At 45.2% G+C, this 24,195-nt stretch overlaps 2 protein-coding genes across 2 annotated transcripts in view; both read right to left on the reverse strand.

Moving 5' to 3' along the window:
• plek (pleckstrin) overlaps nt 1-24,195 on the reverse strand; it is a 198,585-nt gene that overhangs the window by 86,076 nt on the left and 88,314 nt on the right. The gene's annotated exons all lie outside the window — the stretch shown is intronic.
• The window catches only part of aplf (aprataxin and PNKP like factor), a 71,146-nt gene that overhangs the window by 36,370 nt on the left and 10,581 nt on the right, over nt 1-24,195 (reverse strand). The window contains exon 5 of the mRNA XM_055665389.1: nt 21,861-21,987. Within this exon, the coding sequence (XP_055521364.1) occupies nt 21,861-21,987 (127 nt within the window). The remainder of the gene's footprint in view (nt 1-21,860; nt 21,988-24,195) is intronic.

The raw sequence follows: 24,195 nt of genomic DNA on the forward strand, positions 1-24,195 counted from the left end.
AGATAGATAGATAGATAGATAGATAGATAGATAGAATCTTTATTTGGCACACGACCAGGGTTGGTGGTATTTGGGTTCGGTACATGCTTTAGTCACATTAACACTAATAACAACACAGATCACAGTAATAAAGTGCATCCATACCACATCACAAATCACAAATCTCACCAACAATACATAGTGCAAAAGAACAGACAAAGACCATAGACAAGACACTGTATACATCAAAAGTCCTTAATATTGACTGTTATTGGAGGGAATTGAGTATTCTTATTGCTGAGGGGAAGAAACTGTTTTTAAAGTGGGTGGATTGTGTAGCAAGTGACCTGAGGGGCCTCCCTGAAGGGAGAGACTGGAAAAGGTGGTTTGCTGGATGGGAAGGGTCCGAGATGATCTTTATTGCCCGTTTTGAGGTACGTTGGAGATAAATGGAATGGATTGAGGGGAGGGGGGAGTTGATGATCCTGGAGGCCTTGGGGACAATGCGCTGTATTCTGTGTAGTGAGTGACTGTCGGTGTTTCCGTACCAGACTGTGATTGAGGAGGTGATGATGCTTTCAATGATGGATTGATAAAAACGGACCAGGAGGTGTTTATGGACTCTGAACTTTTTGAGCTGTCTGAGGAAGTATAGGCGTTGTTGTCCTTTCTTGATGATGTGGTCTGCGTTGATGTGCCATTTTAGATTATTGCAGATATAGGTGCCCAGAAACTTGATTGAGTTCGTGGAGGTTATGGGATGGGAGTTGTCATGGACCGGGGGTTTGGGGTTTTGTTTGCGTCTGAAATCTATGATGATTTCTAAGGTTTTTGACGTATTAAACTGGAGGTTGTTAAAGGCAGGAGAATGGGGTTAAGTGGGAATGATAGATCAAACATGATTGAATGGCGGAGTAGATTGAATGGGCCTAATTCTGATCTTATCACCTATGATCTTATGAACTTATCATGAATTTGTACACTGTGGGCGGCTCGATTGTGATTGGCTTTCCGCTGAATGGTTGACACAAAACAAAAGCTTTTCACTGTACCTCGGTACACGTGACAATAAACTAAACTCAAGCTCAATACCCACTGTGGGCCTTCAGTAAACGCGATATTTGCCAATCTATCTGCAGCCAATGAAAGATAGTCTTCTTCAAATTCATCAGTAGAAACCTAGTCCTGCCAGGAAGTACAAATACTTCACTACAGCTCTTAGAACTAGGAAATAAGTTTGTCCCACAGGAGATAGGTATTTCTCTCAACTTCAACAGCTCGACTGAACAAACAATGAACAATGCCAAGGAAAATCTACTTGTGGAAGAATAAACTTTCTCCTTGTTTTTATATTCAACAATTTGCATGCGGTAAATTACTCACAGCAGTTTTGTAAGATTAAAATCAAAATATCTGCTTATGCAGTAATAGACTGGTAGCTATTTATCTGCTAAGTGTACCATCATTTGTGCTATGGTAGCAATTAACAACTGGATGCTGAACAAAACTTGCTAAAATACCAGTTTTCTTGTTCATTCTGGAGTTGATATGTTGAAGAAAGAACTGCAGATGCTGGTTTAAATCGAAGGGAGACGCAAACTGCTGGAGTAACTCAGCGGGACAGGCAGCATCTCTGGAGAAAAGGAATGGGTGACGTTTCGGGTCGAGACCCTCCTTCATCCAACATTGATAATGTTTAGTTTGGTTTTGAGATGCAGCTTGGCCCACCGAGTCCACGTCGACCATCGTTTGTTTACCCGTTCACACTAGTTCTATGTTATTCCATTTTCTCATCCACTCCCTACACACTAGAGACAATCTATGGTCCATGGACCTATAAACCCCACACATCTTTGGAATGTGGGTGGAAACCGGAGGACCTGGAGGAAACCTACACGTTCACAGGCAAACTGCACACACACACACATCTCCCAAGGTCAGGATTAAACCCGTGTCTGGCACCGCTGAGAGGCAGCAACTCTAACAGCTGCGCCGTTGTGCCGGCCAATATGCTATAAACGTGGTCATTATTACTAAGTACTGCAGTTGTTTCACCGGTAGACCGATTTGTCTTACATAGAATATGCAGCACACCAATAAGCCATAAATCCCAACTAATCACTAATGTTTAAATCCAATGCAAGTCTCATGTCATTTTATCTGCCTCACTATCTCAGTTTTTTTCTATTTATTTTCCTTATAGAGCCACGCCAAACAAGATGCCCTATTTACACTGCCCGCGTTTGGCCCATATATCCCTCTAAACCTTTCCTATCCATGTACCTGTCCCAATGTCTTTCAAATGTCATTATAGTCCCAGCCTCAACTCCTCTGGCAGCTCGTTCCATACACCCACCACATCTGTGTGAAAACGCTGCCTCCCAAGTTTCTATTAAATCATTTCCCTCTCACCTTAAACCTATGTCCCCTGATTCTTGATTCCTCCACACGGGGTAAAAGACTCTGCACATTTGCCCTAGCTGTTCCCATCATGAAAGAATAATGCAACGGCTTTGTTCCAATTCCTTTTTTTTCAAAGTGTTTGTGTATTCTTGACGATTACCTTTCTCAAAAATAAACTTTGAATGAGGATAGAAATTGAAGAGAGCAAGGGCTGCATGGTGGCACAGTGGCACAGTTGTGACCCTGGTTCAAGCCTGACTACGGGTGTTGTCTGTACGGAGTTTGTACGTTCTCCCTGTGACCTGTGTGGGTTTTCCCCGGGTGCTCTGGTTTCCTCACACACTCCAAAGTTATACAAGTTTGTAAGTAAATTGGCTTTGGTTACAATGTTTAATTGTCCCTAGTGTGTAGCATAATGCCCGTGTACGGGGATTGCTGGTCGACATGGACTCGATGGGCTGAACGGCCTGTATCGCTAAATTAAAATAAACAAGAAAGAGCTTTCTTTAAGCACCTTTGCATAGATTAAACAAGGCAAAACAATTAGTTTTTAAAAAATTACATTTTCATTCATAACATCATAAGTGACAGGAGTAGAATTAGGCCATTCGGCCCATCAAGTCCACTCGCCATTCAATCATGGCTGATCTATCTCTCCATCCTAATTCCATTCTCCTGCCTTCTCCCCATAACTTCTGACACCCGTACTAATCAATGTCCAAGCATAATAATATTAGAACATATTATTTACAATTTTAATTTTCTTAAATTAAAAAATGATGCAAGTTGTAGTGTTAACCAGATTTTCTTCCACCTTTGATCGAAATCTGAGAATTAGAGAAAAACGATGGCATCATTTGAACCAACTTGAGATTTTAGCTCTGGTGCTCATTTTATCCAGGTAGTTAAAAGAATAGGACTAAACCTGTACGTGTTTAAACTATTTACTCAGTGCACTGCAGGGGGGCAGCTTCATAGATCTATGGTCTTTGATCAGTCATTAAGTGCTGCTTTGAAAGAATTGAAGTAGATAATTTTAATCAGCATTCAGGTAAAACAGCTCGTTTAATGTCTTAAAATGTTTAAAAAAATGTAATTCTTTAAAATAAATTATAAATGAGTTTAAACAATTGAGGTCCATGATTACTTAAATGGTAATGATGTCAATATGGTTTGTAATTACAAATGTCAAAAGCCTATGAACTAATCCATAAAAAGCCTCCGTCAGAGACTTGCAATGAATGAACGAACCTTAGCTTGAGGCTTGCTTTGAAGTTATCTCAATTTTAAATGTAACCAAGGCAAGCAGAGTATCTGATCTTGATTACTCAAGAAGGGTGAAACAAGTGCCTCGTAATGGCAAATTTACTACCACTCGCATTGAATTATAAACTCGGATATTTACTGCTTTGGCAACATTTTGTACATATAACAATACCCACTGCAAGTGTGGAAACTTACAGGAACATAGAATAGTTCGGAACCAAATAATGTGACCTGATCACCATTACTTCTCACCCTTGTCCTCTTATAAGTACGTCAAAATGTGCAATAAATGTGGTCCGTGGTGCAACCAAAACAGGGTTTAATACTATACAATAAACTAGTATAAACAAATATAGTTATAAAATATAAAGATTGATAGCCTCAACAACTATGAACTTCTAGGGACTGTTTTGGTTTCACTACAGACCTCATTTTTGCACCATCGTGGCTACCTAGCATTAGCTATTAATTTATTTAATTTTTTAAATGATTATATTTTATCTGTGTTGTGTAAACAAGCCTGTTATGTTTAGGTTTATTATTGTCACTTGTAGCTAGGTACAGTGAAAAGCTTTGTTTTGTATGATATCCAATCAAACCAGATAATATTACAGATAAATACTTCAAGAAAGAACTGCAGATGCTGGAAAAAATAGATAAGGTAGATAAAAATGCTGGAGAAACTCAGCGGGTGAGGCAGCATCTATGGAGCGAAGGAATAAGTGACGTTTCGGGTCAAGACTGAGAGGCGAATCTGGACTGTCAAAACCACCAAGGAGTCTGAAGAAGAGTCTTGACCTGAACCGTCACCTTGTCCTTCGCTCCATAGAATCTGCCTCACCCACTGAGTTTCTCCAGCATTTTTGTCTACCTACGGATAAATACAATCAGTTCAAACTCAGGTACAATAGGTAGAGCAAAGGGGTGCAGAATATAGTGCTCAGCATTGTAATGCATCAGATCAAGAGTCCAATGTCCATAATGGGGTTGAGGTGAATTACACAGTAACTTAGCTGCAGCAATTAAGAATATCATTGTTTTTCTGTGGGTACATGTAACAATTAAACACTCTTGATATATCCCTCCATAATCTTTCCTAACCCAATTCTACAACATTGTTCAACCACGTCATAACTACTGCCCTTCATCTCAAGACTGGAAGCAGAACCCTTAACTTGCCCTTGGACAAGAGAACGTTCTTGCTCTAGATATAGATATGCTATTTATTGTCACTATACATGTACAGTGAAACTGAAAGCTGCTCGTACTCAGTGCATACATACAATTTAGCGCAAAAAACAAGAAACAGAAAAAACAAAAACAGAAGGGAGATGGGGGGGGGGAGGGGGGGGGGGAATAGGTGCACAAATTCTGCGGCGCTACATACATATATACATATATACAGATGGAAGTCCGTGTTGGGCGGTGTAGTCAGTGCATGTGTGAATTTGAATTTATGGTAGATATAATTCTCGGAAAGCAACTATTCCTGAGTCTGTTTGTCCTGGATTTGATGCACCTATAGCGCCTTCCAGAGGGCAGCAGGTCGAACAGTCCAAACGCAGGATGGGAGCTGTCTTTGATGATCTTCTTTGCCCTGCTAAGGCAGCGGGAGGTGTAGATGTCCATCAGGGAGGGGAGAGGGCAGCCAATGATCCTCTGCGCTGTCCTAGTTACCCTCTGAAGCCTCTCCCTGTCTGCCATGGTGCAGCTGCCATACCATGCTGTAATGCAGTATGTCAGCAGGCTCTCGATGGACGAGCGGTAGAAGGTCAGCAGCAGGTTAGAGTCCAGGTTGTGCTTCCTGAGGACCCTCAGGAAGTGCAGCCGCTGCTGAGCCTTCTTGATGACCGCTGTCGTGTTGTCCGTCCAGGAGATATCAGCAGCAATATGGACGCCGAGAAACCGGAAGGTGTTGACCCTCTCCACACACTCGCCGTTGATGTGTAGGGGGGCTAAGTCGGTGCTGTGCCTCCTGAAGTCGACAATGAGCTCTTTTGTTTTCCTGGTGTTCAGAGCCAGATTGTTTTCTGAGCACCAGGCTGTCAACTTCAGGACTTCCTCTCTGTAGGCTGCCTCGTCTCCCTTTGAAATAAGTCCGACCACAGTAGTGTCGTCAGCAAATTTGACGATGCAGTTGTTGTTGTGGGCCGGACTACAGTCGTAGGTGTAGAGACAGTATAAGAGGGGGCTTAGCACACAGCCCTGTGGGGAACCGGTACTCAACCTGCGCTCTATACGAGTGCCCTGTGCATTCCCTTCCTTCCTCAAGAGCTTTCACAGAATGTTCCCTCTCTGGCTTGGGCGACACGGTGGCGCAGCGGTAGAGTTGCTGCCTTACAGCGCCAGAAATCAGGGTCAGATCCTGACTACAGATGCTGTCTGAATTGAATTGAATTGAATACATTTTATTAGCCGAGTATGTATACACACAAGGAATTTGCCTTGGTGCTTTGCTTGCAAGTAACAACACGGTATACAGTAGACAATTAAAAATAAAACATTATAATTTAAACATGTGAAGAATTAAAAGGAGGCTACGGACTTTTGGCTGTTGAGTAGAGCTACTGCACGTGGATAAAAAGTGTTTTTATGTCTGGCTGTGGCGGTTTTGACAGTCCGGAGTCGCCTTCCAGAGGGAAGTGATTCAAAGAGTTTGTGGCCAGGGTGAGAGTGGTCAGGGATGATCTTGCCCGCTCGTTTCCTGGCCCTTGCAGTGTACAGTTCGTCAATGGAGGGAAGGATGCAGCCAATAACCTTCTCAGCTGATCGAATGATGTGCTGTAGCCTCCGGATGTCGTGCTTGGTGGCTGAGCCAAACCAGACCATGATGGAGAAGGTGAGGACAGACTCTACGACGGCAATATAAAACTGGAGCATCATGGCCTGTGGCAGATTGTGTTTTCTCAGCTGCCACAAGAAGTACATCCTCTGTTGGGCCTTTTTGACTGTGGAGTCGATGGTGGCCTCCCATTATAGGTCCCTGGAGATGATGGTTCCAAGTAACCTAAATGATTCCACAGATGTGACTGTGGTGTTGTTGATGGTGAGTGGAGGGAGGGGAGGGGGAGCTCTCCTAAAGTCTACAATCAATTCCACCGTCTTAAGAGCATTGAGCTCCAGGTTGTCCATGGCACCAGGTCTCCAGCTGTGTCACTGTCTGGAGTTTGTACCCCATGACCTGCGTGGGTTTTCTCCAGTTTCCTCCCACACTCCAAAGACGTACGGGCTTGTAGGTTAATTGGCTTGGTAAAATGTAAATTGTCCCCAGTGTTAATGTGCGGGGATCGCTGGTCGGCATGGACACAGAAGGCCGAGGGGCCTGTTTCCACGCTGTATCTCTAAAAACTACCCGTGCTATAATTGATATCTGTTTTCATCTAGTCTCCATCCCCCATCTCCTTGAAGCTAGCTCGGACAGTGAAGAGTAAATGCAAGTTTTTAATGCAGCCCACCCCACGTTGCCTGATGTTTTGTTTGGCCAAATAGCAAGCAGGGTTCTTGAGTGGATTAGAAGACACCCAGAACAGTTAGTCGTGATCTTGGCAAGAGCAGCAATGTGGGGCAACGTTCGATTCCGACACTTATTGCACGTATGAGACGTGATTTCAGAGTACACAATATTACTTGTGAAACTCAAGCGGTTGTGTAAATGCCAGCGATTACTTCTTGCACCAACGATGGCTGTTACAGAAGGATTCTTCATTATAGTATTTCTACTACTGTACAACTAACCATTGATTACTTATAGCTTAGTATTTCAGTACGATTTCACATTATTCTTTCCCTGCAGCTTAGCAAGAAGAAAATTTAATATTCAACGAAAGGACTAACATGTTATAAAATTAAATATTCAAGCAGCTGGAAACAGCCACCATGATTGGCAACACATTTAACACCCTGATAATGAACTGCATCCATCATTGGTGCAATTTGCTGCACAGTGCACTGTTTATAAAACCACCATATTTCACAGAAGCTCCTTCGAATGTCAAAATCAACTCTCATACTATTAGGGGTCTGGTAGCAGATGCATAAAACATTACAACCTCCCGTTTTCTCCAAGTCTCACACCTTACTGATTTGAAAATGCAATGTTTCACATTGGATTGGAACAATTTCTTCCCTCCAGAGATGCTGCCTGTTCCGCTGTACTCAATACCTTCTATACTGTCGATCTTCGGCGTAATCCAGCAATTGCAGTTCCTCCGTACACATTGCATAGGAACTTTCTATTGCAGGAATAATAATAATAATATCTTTTATTGCCATTGCACGTCAGTGCAACGAGATTTAGTATGCAGCTTCCAACCGATGTAAAAGGAGAGTAAATAAATAAATAAGCTGTGTAGGATCCAATACAGAGAGATTCACCAATCAAGAAAACAGCACAGTGGCGTAGGTAGAGTTGCTGCCACAGCCCCAGTCACCCCAGTTCAGATTCTACCATTCTAAAGTACATGTTTGTACGTTCTCCATGTGACCACATGGGTGGTCTGGCTGCTCCAGTTTCCTGCCACACTCCAAAGACACCCCATGTTTGAAGGTTCACAAAATTGCTGGAGAAACTCAGCGGGTGCAGCAGCATCTATGGAGCGAAGAAAATAGGCGACGTTTCGGGCCGAAACGTCGCCTATTTTCTTCGCTCCATAGATGCTGCTGCACCCGCTGAGTTTCTCCAGCAATTTTGTGTACCTTCGATCTTCCAGCATCTGCAGTTCCTTCTTGAACACACGTTTGAAGGTTAATTGGCTTCAGTAAAAATTGTAAATTGTCCCTAGTGTGTAGGACAGTGTTAATGTACTGAGATTGCTGGTCGGCGCGGACTTCCTGGGCCAAAGGGCCTGTTTCCGCGCTGTGTCTCTGAACTAAACTACCTCTTTAAGGACACCATAGTGATACTGCAGCAGTAAATGCTGCCTTTGAATCAAAATCCTGTAAATATTGCTATAATTTCTGTTTTGATGAGCACATTTTGCTCATCTTTTTTATTTAACAAAAGAGATCACTACAAAATGGAAAGCAATGTCAGAGTGTTTGGATCAAAATATTTCTACTGTATTATAATGTTTTTTTTAATGCAAGACCCTTTGAGATACAACTCATCCAAAAACACTTCGGCAATCTTAAATAGAGACACAAGGAACTGCTGGTGCTGGAATCTTAAACAAAACACAAAATACTCAGAGGGTCAGGCAACATCTGTGGAAGAAGAGGGCAGATGGCTTTTTGGGTCGGGTCCCTTCTGAATCTTAATCTTAAATGACCTCATTTGCTGCTACTGTGTGCTTTACTTACTAAAAAGGGATTAATTTATGTTCTAGCTCTCCACTGCAAGATGTTTTTATTTTGAGTTTGGTGGAAGCCAACTCCTGTAGTTAACAGATGTAAACGTGTAGGAAGAAACTGCAGATGCTGGTTTAAACCAAAGACAGACACAAAATGCTGGAGTAACTCAGTGGGGCAGGCAGCATCTCTGTAGAGAAGGAATGGGTGACGTTTCGGGTCGAGACCCTTCTTTAGAAAATTAAAACTACAGATGCTGTAAATCTGGAACAGAAAATGGTGTAAGGACTTAGCAGGTCAGGCAGCATCTGGGGAAGAAGAAATAATTAAGGTTGTTTAGCAGGACAGTCCTACGTGTGGATCTTAAGCAGAAGAGATCAGCAGACTCGGTTGCCCCAGCTGTTATCAGGCAACTGAACCATCGTACCACAACCAGCGAGCAGTGCTAAACTACTATCTACCTCTTTGGTGACCCTCGGACTATCCTTGATCGGACTTTGCTGGCTTTACCTTGCACTAAACGTTATTCCCTTACCATGTATCTGTACACTGTGAATGGATCGGTTGTAATCATGTATTGTCTTTCCACTGACTGGTTAGCGTGCAACAAAAGCTTTTCACTGTACCTCGCTACACGTGACAATAAACTAAACTGGATGGACCTGTGGCAATACAAGGTTTGAAAATTGAGTATTTTTTTCAGAATTTCTCCTTTACAATCATTACTGATTGCAGCTGTGGTATACACCTACAGCCCCCTAGTGGCACTTTGCTGTTCTTCAGGTATGCGTTCCATAACTGTTCTGCTGATGATCGAGGAAGGTAGAACTTAATATGTAGGAAGGAACTGCAGATGCTGGTTTAAACCGAAGATAGACACAAAATGCTGGAGTAACTCAGCGGGACAGGCAGCATCTCTGGGGAGAAGGAATGGGTGACAAGGGGTCACAGCTGCAGATGCTAAGGGGAAACCGTAACACAAAAAGCTGGAGTAACTCAGCGGGACAGGCAGCATCTCTGAGGGAGAAGGAATGGGTGACGTTTCGAGTCGATTGTCCCTTCTTCAGAGGGAGTTACTTGTGGTTATGGCTAAGGGGACAAACAGGTACGGGATACAGTTGGATGATCAGCCATGATCATGTTGAATGGCGGTGCAGGCTCGAAGGGCCGAATGCCTACTCCTGCACCTAATTTCTATGTTTCTATGTGACGTTTCGAGTCGAGTCCCTTCTTCAGATAGAACTTATGGTTGCCACAAACAGGAGTATTTCAATTATAATTTATATTTGTAGTTTTTTAGTTTAGTTTAGAGATGCAGCATGGAAACAGGCCCTTCGGCCCACCCTGTCCGCGCCGACCAGCGATCCACGTACACTATCCCCACACACGAGGGGCAATTTACAATCTTTACCGAGTCAATTAACCTACCAACCTGTACGTCTTTGGAGTGTGGGAGGAAACTGGAACATCCATGTGGTCACAAAGAGAGCGTAAAAATTCCATATAGACAGCACCCATAGTAGGAACGAACCTGGGTCCCTGGCGCTGTAAGGCAGCAACTCTATCACTGCACCACCGTGCCGTCCGATTTAATAGTTTCCTCCTAAATCAAGCAGATGTTTTATTTCTCCTTAAATCAAATTGGTGAATCAGATGGCTGTTTTACAAAAATCAAGTAATAATTCTCAACCAAACAGCACTGACTGGTACAGGCAGTTATACCACATGCACTTAAAAAAAAAAAAGAATGGCACTTTTACAAATACCCATGTTTGAAAAAAATAAGATGAGAATTAACAATTTAACACCTGCACCAGTAAATAGAAACTCTCACAAAAATACAGACATTGCAAACTGGTGAAACACAAAGTGCCGGAGTAACTCAGTGGCTCAGGCGAAATCTGTGGAGGAAATGGACAGGCAGTGCTTCGGGTCAGGAGTCTCTGAGTCTGAAGAAGGGTTCTGCCCTGAAATGTCGCCTGTCCGTTTCCTCCACAGATGCTGCCTGACCCACTGAGATCCTCTTGCGCTTGGTGTTTTGTTCGAAATTCCAGCATCTGCAGTTCCTTGTGACTTCATCGCAATTAGATAATTTCTTTTCTTCTGCCAAAGACTCAATTTTCAAAGCGTTTCACAAAATATGGGTGAAACAAACGCTCATTTTCATCACCTTTTAGACTGATCCATGATAATCATCTGTTCACTAAATTCATCCACTCATACAGACCAATTTCCCTCCGGGGATGAATAAACATTTATCATTTCGTATCATATCGCTTACACTTAAAAATATGTTTTCTTACCCAAATACATCAGGCTCCACCTCTCATTTTAATAATAGTTATGATTACTGTAATAATCTTTTAGCTTTACTAGTACAAAAGCAAATACAGACAAAAAGAGTATTTGAAGGAAATAAATGTCAAGCCACCTATCACTCTAGTTGATTTGCAACTGCAGCCAAGAGCTGTTGTAAGGATGGATGCCAGCGCTAACTCATTGAGACAATAAATTATATATACAAATCTAGCAATTGTGATTTATATTAAATAATTCTTCCACTTTTTAAAGATATAGTTAAATAGAATTTAGATATCAAGGAACACTGCCAGAGTGTAAACTACTGTTAAAACGTTTAATCCCTATAGGGCCTGTCCCACTTAGGTGTCATTTGCGCGTCATGCAGATGGCGGGCGAAGATTTTGTACGTACCAACGTCCTGGGGAGGGGCCGCACGTCACTGCTTCGTCACCGCACAGCATGCGCGCGTAATGGGCACCATGTGCACATCACGTGCGTGTCATAACGCGCGCATCGTGCGTCGTGATGCGTGAATGATGACACGTAAATCACGCACAAATCACGCCCAAGTGGGACAGGCCCTTACCTCTTCAAGCTGCTCATGTTCTGGGAGGTGTCGGTAACACTGCGCTGCGGAGAAGAAACCCGCTCACACTAGGTCTATCTTATCCCATTTTTGCATCCACCTTACATACTTGGGGCAATTTACAGAGACGCCAAATAGGAATGTTTTCAACAGCCTATTTAGACCAACCTACAAACTCGCACGTCTTTGGGATGTTCGTAAGTTGAAGGAGCAGAATTAGGCCATTCGGCCCATCAAGTCTACTCCACTGTTCAATCATGGGGGATATATCTTTCCCTCTGAACTCCATTCTCCTGCCTTCCCCCCATAACCCTTGACACCCTTACTATTCGAGAACCTATCAATCTCCACCTTAAAAAAAAAACATTGACTTGGTCTACACATCCATCTATGGCAATAAATTCCACTGATTCACCACCCTGACTAAAGAAATTCCTCGTCACCTCCTTTCTAAAAGTGCGTCACTTTATTCTGAGGCTGTGGCCTCTGGCCCTAGACTGTCACACTAGTGGAAACATTCTCACCACATCCACTCTACCCAGGCCTTTCACTAAGATAGTGAATTGGATGTGGGAGGAAACCGGAGCACCTGGAGGAAACCAACGCAGTCACATGGAGAATGTGTAAACTGCACACAGACAGCACCCGAGTTATTTAGGGAAAGGTGACAAAGGTGTGTACATGGAGTAATGACACCAATAAACTATATACTAATTGAATCCTGCCACTGGCTAACGAACCAATGTGGCTTAATTTTGTCCAGTGTTCCCAAAGGCATTGATCACTGGGTGGCACCACCAGCAGTGACTGCCTCGCCAACAGTCTGTATGTCCTTTCTTCTTTTTGTTATTTTTAGTACGTGTTAAAAAGTATGTTTTAGTGTTCCTTGGTTTGTTTTATGTGGGGGTTGGGGGGGTGTTGGGGGAAACTTTTTTTCAATCTCTAACCTCGAAGGAGAAGCGATTTTTATCCGTATCGTATCTCCGTCCCCACTGCGGCCTAACATCGTGGAGTTGGCGGCCTTTCCTGGAGACCGACGCGGCGCTCCAAGCCGTGGGAGTCTGCGGGACTTTAACATCGCGGACCTTGCGATCCCTTTGCCGGGGATCAAAGTTCCAACAGTCCTGTGGACTTTCATAGCGTGAAGCCCGCGGTCTCTGGTAAGAAGAGGCCGACTCGGGAACTCCATGACGCGGAGAGAGTTTCAACCGCCTGATGCCGGAGTATCGATCACCCCGACGGGGGCTTTGATCGCCCCGAATGCGATGGTTTGACTGCCCCGTCCAAGGGAGAACAAAGAGGAAGAAGATTGAATGTTATTGCCTTCCATCACAGTGAGGAAGGTGGAATCCACTGTGATGGATGTTCATGTTAACTTTTATGTGGTTTTTTGTGTCTAAGAAAATAACTGCAGATGCTGGAAAAATCAAAGGTAGACAAAAATGCTGGAGAAACTCAGCGGGTGAGGCAGCATCTATGGAGCAAAGAAATAGGCGACGTTTTGCGTCGAGACCCTTCTTCAGGTTGTGTGTCTGGTTGCTTTTCACTTAGTAGGGCTGTATGGTAACTCAAATCTCACTGTATCTTAATTAGCACACGTGACAATAAACTGACCTTGAAACCTTAAAAAGCTGAGCTGGAGTAGATAATGCTCCAGTGTAAGTCGAGATTTCTTCCATAAGCAACATAAACCTATGATAAATCCCAAACAAAATAGTCTTGAACTTCTTAAGAGTTTTGTTGCTTAATGCATTGTTTTTATTGGCTCCATTCAATTAATCTGAAAGTAGTTTAGTTTAGAGATACAGAGTGGAAAGTCCACACCGACCAGCGATCCCCGCACACTAACACTATCCTACACACACTAGGGACAATTCACCAACAATCTTGTTCGTCTTTGGAGTGTGGGAGGAAACTGAAGATCTCGGAGAAAACCCACACTGGTCACGGGGAGAACGTACAGACAGCACCCGTAGTCAAGATCGTACCCGGCTCCCTGGCGCTGTAAGGCAATAACTCTACTCCTGCGTCAACGTGTCGGTCCTTTCAACAAATATTCATATATACTTCCAAGTAGCTGTAGAATTTTCAGCAGATTATTTAATATTATCGTATGAATTCTGCCATTACATCAACAATGAAAATAGTTTCATCAAAATGGATCATAATAGTTTCTAAGTCACTCTCATGCATTATTCATGCCTTTTTACTGGGATGCTTTCACAAATCTAATGGTAGAGATTTTTTAAATCGTAGTAAAAACATAGCCAAAAAAAAATGCCAGCCAAGATCAGCAGCTCGAGAATACTTCAATAAGCCAAAATTGGAATAAGATAAAATAAACACAGACTGCAATCGAACCATTGCCTATTATATAATGAAATACAGATTTTTCACATCAGGGTGTTAGTACTAGTAGTGTAGGCCCCTCTCGGTCATGACTGACCATGGATGATGCATCCAGGTCGGATGCAAGCCTGGGCGATCAATGTCATGTGGAGGACAGGCTGTTGCCCATGCAGCACGTCCCCCCCCCTCTCCACGTCCCTGATCGATCTAAAGGAACAGCAGGGCCGTTACAGTTTGGCACCAGCGCCATCGCAGGAGCTGCCAGAGCGAGGTTGTACACAACGACAAACTGCCTTAGGGGCCCCGACTCCGGATTTTCTTGAGGTTTACTCCTGGAGTCTTTTCCATGACTGGATATGGTCACAAGGCAATGGAGGTTTTAAATCAGAGTTTTCCCTCTCTTAGATGGGCCGCCTTCCCAGGCTGACGAGCCCCATCTGATCGAGACTCGTGGAGGCGGGAGTGTCTACCTTCCCGTGCTATAGGTCTATAGCACCTGCCCACTGCCCACAGGTCTATAGCATCTGCCCACTGCCCACCTGCCCACTGGTCTGCCCACTGCCCACATAGTCTATAGACCACCACTGCCCACTGCCCACAGGTCTGCCACTGCCCACAGGTCTATAGACCTGCCCACTGCCCACAGGTCTATAGCACCTGCCCACTGCCCACAGGTCTATAGCACCTGCCCACTGCCCACAGGTCTATAGCACCTGCCCACTGCCCACAGGTCTATAGACCTGCCCACTGCCCACAGGTCTATAGACCACTGCCCACAGGCCCACAGGTCTATAGACCTGCCCACTGCCCACAGGTCTATAGACCTGCCCACTGCCCACATGTCTATAGACCTGCCCCTGCCCACTGCCCACAGGTCTATAGCACCTGCCCACTGCCCACTGGTCTATAGCACCTGCCCACTGCCCACAGGTCTATAGACCTGCCCACTGCCCACAGGTCTATAGACCTGCCCACTGCCCACAGGTCTATAGCACCTGCCCACAGACCTATAGACCTGCCCACTGCCCACAGGTCTATAACACCTGCCCACTGCCCACAGGTCTATAGCACCTGCCCACAGGTCTATAGACCTGCCCACTGCCCACAGGTCTATAACACCTGCCCACTGCCCACAGGTCTATAGCACCTGCCCACTGCCCACAGGTCTATAGCCCCTTTTTCACCTGCCCACTGCCCAGTACTGTGACCCTGAGTATTTGAATTGCTTTAAGAGCATCTCTAAAACCAGTACCTGTACTGTTAATTGAAAATTATATTTTTCATAATGGTCCTATCAACAAATATTTACATTTACTTTCATTCAAGTACTTCCATCAGCAACTGGTATTAATAGTGTCAAGAGAGTCAAAAGTCGAGAGTGTTTATTGTTATATGAACCAAAACGGAACAATGGCAATGTTACTTGTAGCAGCAGCAAAACAGGCTTGTAAACGCAGTTGGACAAAAATGCTGGAGAAACTCAGTGGGTGAGGCAGCATCTATGAAGTGAAGGAAATAGGCGACGTTTCGGGTCGAGACACTTCTTCAGATAGGGGTGGGGGGGCAGGAAGAAGAAAGGAAGAGGCAGAGACAGTGGGCTGTGAGAGAGCTGGGAAGGGGAGGGGAAAGAAGGAGAAAGCAGGGACTACCTAAAATTGGAGAAGTCAATGTTCATACCGCTGGGGTGCAGACTGCCCAAGCGAAATATGAGGTGCTGCTCCTCCTGGCCATGGGTGTAAGGTCGGATTGGAATACCCTGAGCCACCGGGAGACGAAATATGAGGATCGCCAAATTGCTGAGCAGCTGACATCTCCTGAACCCACCTGGAAAGACGGCTTGGGTCCTTGAATGGAGTCATGGGGGAGGTTGCAATGGGTTTGGGTGGGAAGGGATGCCATATCAATTACAGCACGGAAACAGGCCATCTCGACCCTTCTAGTCCGTGCCGAACACATATTCTCCCCTAGTCCCATATACCTGCGCTCAGACCATAACCCTCCATTCCCTTCTCATCCATATGCTTATCCAATTTATTTTTAAATGACACCAATGAACCTGCCTCCACCACTTTCACTGGGAGCGCATTCCACACCGCTGCCACTCTCTGCGTAAAGAAGTTCCCCCTCATATTACCCCTAAACTTCTGTCCCTTAATTCTGATGTCCTCTGTTTGAATCTTCCCTATTCTCAAAGAAATAGCTTGTCCACATCAACTCTGTCTATCCCTCTCATATTTTGCAGGTCCCCCCCTTAACCGCGCTCCAGGAATAAAAGGTCTTGGGCGTTACTGAAGAGCCATCTCTGCGGAAAAACCGAAAGGGGAGGAGATGGGAAGATGTGGTCAGTGGTGGGATCCCGTTGGAGGTGGAGAAAATGTCGGAGGATTATTTGTTGTACGTGACGGCTGGTAGGGTGAAAGGTGAGGACAAGGGGGACTCTGCCCTTGTTAGAAGTGGGAGGGGGGGGAGTGAGAGCAGAGTTACGGGGTGTAGAACAGACCCCCCTGGTGAGAGCCTCATCTATAGTAGAAAAGTTCGTTGTCTCTGTAATGCATTTCGTTGTCTCTGTACTGTACACTGACAATGACAATAAATTGAGTCATTTCATTTCATTTTTCATTTCAAAAGGGGAACCCCCGTTCCCTAAAGAATTAGGACATCTCCGATGCCCTGGTTTGGAGCACCTCATCCTGGGCGCAGATGCGGTGGTAAAGTAGAGATACAGGAAGCAGGGTGGGAAGAAGGTCAATGGGAATGGTAGTAGAGAGATATCGCGAAATGGTCCAGGGTGTATGGTTTTGAGTGCTGGATGGAAGTTAGTGGTGAAATGGATGAAGTCAGTGAGTTCTGCATGGGTACAGGAGGTGGCACCAATGCAGTCGTCGATGTAGCGGAGGTAGAGTACGGGGATAGGGCCACGGATTGTTCGACGTACGCGCAGTGAACACAGTGAACGCAGTGCTCAGTGCTCAATAAATAAAGAAAACCCGATATAGTGCAAAATCATAACAAAGCCCGAACTCTCTAATGGATGCCAAGCAGTTGGTAGTTTAGTTGGAGTTAGTGGTGTCAGTTTAACTGATTGCTAACTGTGCTATTTACTGAAAATGCACTACCATGGAATATAACTGGGAAAGAATCTCTCCATGATGCACAGGGAAGTGTACTGATATACTGGTAGGAAAGAACTGCAAATGCTGGTTTAACTTTGATATACTGGTAATTCTGATATAACACATCTTTTCATAATGCTGGAAGATAGACACCAAATACTAGAGTAACTCAGCTGGTCAGGCAGTATCTCTGGAGAAAAGGAACAGGTGACGTTTCGGGTCGAGACCCTTCTTCAGACTGGAGAAGGGTCTGAGGAAGGGTCTCGACCTGAATCGTCACCTATTTCTTTTCTCCAGAGATACTGCCTGACCCGCTGAGTTGCTCTAGCTTTTTGTGTCTATCTTCGGTTTAAACCAGCATCTGCAGTTCCTTGCTATACTTTTCCATAATGCCAAATGGAAATAAATCGAATGATGAATTAGGAACACTATTTGGATTGCACCAGTCAAAATGGTTACAACACAATTTTGATCAGGAACTGGAAAACAACATAAAAGTTACTTTGGAAGTGGTCAAGCAAAACCAAAAAAAAATGCTGTTTTGGTGAAAAAAACAACAGCTTAGGTGAAAAAAAATACTGTTTCCACGTAACCTTCCTGCAGTAATCATACACATTTGTCTCAAAAGAACAAGGCTGCAAGTTTCACTGCAGGTGATCATTGAAATTGAGAAGTTGTTGCTGCTTTGACACTTGGAACATAAAGCAGCATAGCACAGGAACAGGCCCTTCAGCCTACAATGCCTGTGCCAAACATGCTGCCAAACTAAACTAATCTTCTCTGCCAGCATGTGATGTAGATACTGTACCTCCATTCCCTGAATATTTATGTGTCGTATACAAAGGTTTAGGATTCTTGTTAATCTGACTTGCCAATGGCATTTCATGGCCCCTTCTGATCCTTCTATTTCTATGCTCAAGTTCTTTAGAAACTTGCTTTATATTCCCTCAAAAGCCCCATCTGATTCCATCTTCCTAAATCTTACATATTCTTTCTTTTTCTTCTTGACCAAATTTAAAACCTCTCTGGTAATCCAGTGTTCCATTCCCTCGCATCCTTGTCCCTCCTCTTTCCTGCAGGGCGGCACGGTGGCACAGCGGAGCCAGAGACCTGACTAAGGGGTGCTGTCTGTACAGAGTTTGTACATTCTCTCCTTGACCTAAATGGGTTTTCTCCGAGATGTTTGGTTTTTCGCACACTCAAAAGATGTACAGGTTTGTAGGTTTGGCTTGGTAGAAATGTGTAGGGTAGTGTTAATGTCGCTAGTCGGCACAGACTCAGTGGGCTTAAGGGCCCGTTTCAGCACTGTATCTCTAAATTAAACTAAACTGTGGTCAGTTTGTCTTTAAACAGCTCCCACATGTCAGATGTAGACCTTCCCGATTTACCCTTCTGGTACCTGAAGACGTGAAGCTCACCGTTTGACCTGTTTTTACAAAATGTTAAACAATAATAATGGATGGGATTTATATAGCGCCTTTCTAGATACTCAAGGCGCTTTACATCGCATTATTCATTCACTCCTTAGTCACACTCGGTGGTGGTGAGCTACTTCTGTAGCCACAGCTGCCCTGGGACAGGCTGATGGAAGCGTGGCCGCTAATCTGCGCCTACGGCCCCTCCGACCACCACCAATCACTCACACACATTCACACACAGGCAAAGGTGGGTGAATTGTCTTGCCCAAGGACACAATGACAGTATGCACTCCAAGCGGGATTCGAACCGGCTACTTTCCAGTCGCCAGCCGAACACTTAGCCCATTGCGCCACCTGTCGTTCGGTCAGCTCGACATAGATTACAAGACCTACACCAAACCCAAACCAATTAGGAGCAGACGAGGGTATTCGATCAAATTCGTGATTCCAGCTACAAAGACAGATGTGTACAGCAATTCATTCTTCCCCCGCACAATTAAAGCATGGAATAATCTCCACTGTACTATAGTTACCCAACCAGATGCAACTAAATGTAAAGTAGCTCTTTCTTCCCAATAACCCTTTCTGGCTTAAATCATCCCTCCACCACCTCCAGTTTAAATTCCATTTGGAATATTTTGGAGGACCAAGAAACCAAGAACCAAGAACCTGCCTAATAATATTGTAATTTTCCCTACACCAATTGAGCAATTTCTCCTCCAAAGTTATTTATAAGTTTCTTAAATGTTGTGCAGTTATGATCACTGTTCCAAAAAGGCTCTCCCCTTGTAACACCAGTCACCTGGCCAGACGTGTTTCCCAACACAAGGTCCAGTGTGGTCCATCCTCTGGTCGGACTATCCACATGCTGTTTCAACAAAACAAATGCAACCTGACAAATTCTGCCCCATCTAAGCCTTTTTCATCAGAGGAAGTCCCAGGCATTATTAGGGAAGTGAAAGTCACCCACAACGTCAACCCTGATGTTTTTGCATCTTTGCGTAATCTCTTCCTCTATCTTCCATTCCTCTTGTGCAATGATACTCTACTATGTGGAAACAGGCCCTTCGGCCTACCTAGTCTGCACCAACCAGCGATCACTAACACTATCCAACACACTAGGGACAATTTACAATTTTATCTAAGCCAATTAACCTAAAATCTTGTACGTCTTTGGAACGTGGGAGGAGACAGGGCAGCTGGAGAAAATGTCACCCGGTCACAGGGTGAACGTACAAACTCTGTACAGACAGCACCCGTAGTCAGGATTGAACCCAGGTCTCTGGCACTGTAAGGCAGCAACTCTACCACAGCACCACCATGGTCCTCTCAGTCGGCATACCTTTGCAATCTGAATCTAAACTACCAAATCATCATGTATTCCACGCATCTTAATCTTCTAAATTAGCCTACCAGGAGGGACTTTGCCAAACACTTTACTAAAGTCCAACAGTATCCAATCTTCATTAACAACGTTCCACACTTCCTCAAAAAACGCAATCAAGTTGGTAAGACATGGCCTGCCCCACACAAACTGTTCTCTTCCAAATTAAAACAAATGGTATCCCAAAGAGTCCTCTCCAACAGCTTTTCCACCACTGACGTGAGGCTCCCCAGTCTATGATTTCCAGAATTATCTCTATTTCCCTTCTTAAGTAAAGGAACAACATTGACCTTTCTCCACCTGAAGGAGATACAAAGATCTTTGTCAAATAAATTATATAACCATTTTACAAATCATCTTCCATGTACTCAATGATTCAATCAATGAAATGCATTAAAATATGAAACATCTTTATAATGAAGGAAAGGCTGTAGTTAATGTTCACATAAGACTCAAACAGCAATGATGTTGGTTAATGAGATTGATCGAGATAAATAGTGGCAAGAAAATTGGAAGTACTTACTTGCTTTTCGTGGAATAGAATATGGAAACCTTCCACATTCACCCAAAGAATCTTTAGTGTTTAATTCTCAATTCCAACGCAACTTGATCAGTGAAATTCTTACTTGCTGCAGTTTTTCATCCACATTAAACAATGTTCCACACGATGCCAAATTAAACTAATCTCCTCTGCCTGCACATGATCCATGTCCCTCCATTCTGTGCAAACATGTCCTGGACCCAGCACATTGATGCAATCATAAAGAACGCCCATTCAGTCCTAGACAACAGGTGCAGGAGTAGGCCATTCGGTCCTTCAAGCCAGCACCACCATTCAATGTGATCATGGCTGATCATCCACAACACAGTACCCCGTTCCTGCCTTCTCCCCATAATCCCCTGACTCCGCTATATTTAAGAGCCCTATCTAGCTCTCTCTTGAAAGTGTCCAGAGAACCGGCCTCCACCGCCCTCTGAGGCAAAGAATTCCACAGACTCACAACTCTCTGTGTGAGAAAGTGTTTCCTTATCACCATTCTAAATGGCCTAGCCCTTATTCATAAACTGTGACCCCTGGCTCTGGACTCCCCCAACATCGGGAACATGTTTCCTGCCTCTAGCGTGTCCAAACCCTTAACAATCTTCTATGTTTCATAGAGGATTGAGGAATGTTTCCAGAGGATTGGGGAGATTTAGTTTGCAGATGAACACTCTCTTGAACTTCCATAGGTGTGCGGTAGAGAGCATGGTTGCAGGACGCTCTGATTCGGCAACTCGAACGCCCAGGAATGATGATTTTAAAAAAGTGGTGGACACTTCTCAGTCCATCACGCGTACTCACCTCAACATCATCGAGAGGATCTATCAAAAAGGCAGCCAACAGCATCAAAGACCCGCACCACCCTGGCCATGCTCTCATTTCACCCCTGCCATCGGGCAAAAAGGTACAGAAGTCTGAAAACTGTGATGTCCAGGTTCAGGGAACAGTTCTTCCCAATAACCATCGGGCTATTGAACAACACGAACTCCAACTAAACTACGAGCTATGAAATATCTTGGTTACACTGGTTGCTCTTAAAGATAGCGGAGTCAGGGGATATGGGGAGAAGGCAGGAACGGGGTACTGGTTGGGGATGATCAGCCCAATACAGTGCTGGCTCGAAGGGCCGAATGGCCTCCTCCTGCACCTATTCCAGCTGGAAAATGTATTAAATAAAAGTCATCCATCAAAAGAAGATTTACTGTTTTGCTGTTAGCTTACAGTATATTTCTACCTTGTTTATTGATAGAAGATGAAGTGCTTTGTATTTCTTTTACACCTTGCAGCATCCAAGTTGGCAAGACCCTCTTCCTCTGCTCGGGATAAAGTGAGTTACCGTTCTTCTGTTGCTCATTCTTTGACTGCAAGAACAAAAAATAATAATTTGCCAATCTCACAATGCGCGCGGCATTTTTGCCACGTGGAATGGCTATGTGCAGACTTAGGGGCCTGTCCCATTTAGGAGATTTTTTGGGCGACTACAGGCGACGGCAGCAAAATTTTCAACATGTTGAAAATGTTTTCGGCGACAGTGGCGACAATTTTTGCTGTCGTACATTGTTGTAGGTGCTGTCGTAGGTTGTCACCAGGTGTCATAGGTGAATTCCATTAAAACTAGTCCCTGGCAGTCGCCTAAGTGGGACAGGCCCATTAGAGTCAGAGAGTAATACAGTAGAAAACCAGACCCTTCTGCCCAACCTGCCCACACCGGCCAACATGTCCCAGCTTCACTAGTCCCACCTGCCAGAGATTGGTCCATATCCCTCCTAACCTGTCCTGACATCGAGACGTTGCTACATCTCACCCTCACCATATGTCTACACGCAGAAAGACAATTGCTTAGCAATCATGGATTAAAGTTGCGCAGAATTGTTCCTGATCTGAAAAAAATTGACATTCAAGCAGCTTTTGAGTTGTTTTCACCTGCTAATTATTCAATTCAATTCAATTCAATTTATTTGTCATTTAAAAAAAAAAAAAAAAAAAAATTGAATTGAACTAATTATTCCATGGGGCAAAGATAGGGGGAGAAGGCAGGAGAATGGGGTTAAGAGGGAAAGGTAAATCAGCCATGATTGAATAGTGGAGTAGACTTGATGGGCCAGGTGGCCTAATTCTACTCCTATCACTTATGAACATATGTACCAGATGTTCCCTCATCAAAAACAACTATACTATAATGTTCAGCTGCTCACTCTGTATTGATTCTTCAGCAGAACTAAGAAGTGCCTTGAGATATTTTATTAAAGGTTTTATAGAAATTGAAGCATCTATATTACTAAAAGTCTATTCTTGACCGGTTTTGGCTTTCTGTGCTGCGATTTCCGAGAGTACGCCGCCACCTACGGCCGTCATTTTTGGCCACTTCGCACAGAGCCCCCCTCTGCCGAGTGTGCCGAGGATTTTTCCCGTCGATGAAAATTGACAGAGATATTAATGTTTTTACAAAATTCCCCATTCTCTCTGCTGCCCCTGCTGGAGGGAGGGGGAGGGACTATAAAACCAGGAAGTGGTGTGCCTCAATCAGTCTCTGCAAGTGGTGTGCCTCAATCAGTCTCTGCAAGTGGTGTGCCTCAATCAGAGCTCTGAATGACACTGCCAAATGTCTACAGCACTGTGAGTACCCTTAATTTGGTTTGAAAATATGGTTAGAGGTAAAAAAGCACTGCCTGCAAATGGTTGTTTGATTTGGGTTGGATTTCTCCTCTCCCCCCCCCCCCCCTCTCCTCCCCCCCTCATCCTCTTCCCCCTCTCATCTCCCCCCCTCTCCACTCCTCCCCCCTCTTCTCTCCTCCCCCCTCCTCCTCTCTCCCCCCCTCCCCTCTACCCCCCCCCCCTCCCCTCACCCCCCTCTCCTCTCCCCCCCCTCTCCTCTCCCACCCCTCTCCCCCCCTCTCCTCTCCCCCCCCTCTCCTCTCTCCCCCTCTCCTCTCCCCCCCCCCCCTCTCCTCCCCCCCTCTCCTCTCCCCCCCCCTCTCCTCTCCCTCCCCTCCTCTCCTCCCCCCCCCTCTCCTCTCCCCCCCCTCTCCTCTCCCCCCCTCTCCTCTCCCCCCTCTCCTCCCCCCTCTCCTCTCCCCCCCCCTCTCCTCTCCCCCCCCCTCTCCTCTCCCCCCCCTCCTCTCTCCCCCCCCTCTCCTCTCCCCCCCCTCTCCTCTCCCCCCCCTCTCCTCTCCCCCCCTACCCTCCCTCCTCCCTCTCCCCTCCCCCTCCTCTCCCCCACCACCTCCCCTAAACCCCCGCCCCTCCACACACCCCTACCCCCCCCTCCCTCCCCCTCCCTCTCCCCACCCTCCCCCCCCTCCCCCCCCCCTCTCTCTCCCCCCTTCTCTCTCCCCCTCCCTCTCTCCTCCTCCCCCTCCCCCTCCCCCTCCCCCTCTCCCTCTCCCTCCCCCTCTCTCTCCCCCTCTCTCCCCCCCTCTCCCTCTCCTCCTCTCTCTCCCCCCCCCTCTCTCTCTCTCCCCCCTCCTCCCCTCCATTAGCGTGAGTGTGGGAGGAGGGGGGGGTTAGTTTGTGATGCTGCATGCCGCCTCCCCCCCCCCCCACAACTGCACGTTGGGGGAACAGACCCA

Source organism: Leucoraja erinacea, unplaced genomic scaffold, assembly GCF_028641065.1.
Source record: "Leucoraja erinacea ecotype New England unplaced genomic scaffold, Leri_hhj_1 Leri_121S, whole genome shotgun sequence".
Lineage (NCBI taxonomy): Eukaryota > Metazoa > Chordata > Chondrichthyes > Rajiformes > Rajidae > Leucoraja > Leucoraja erinaceus.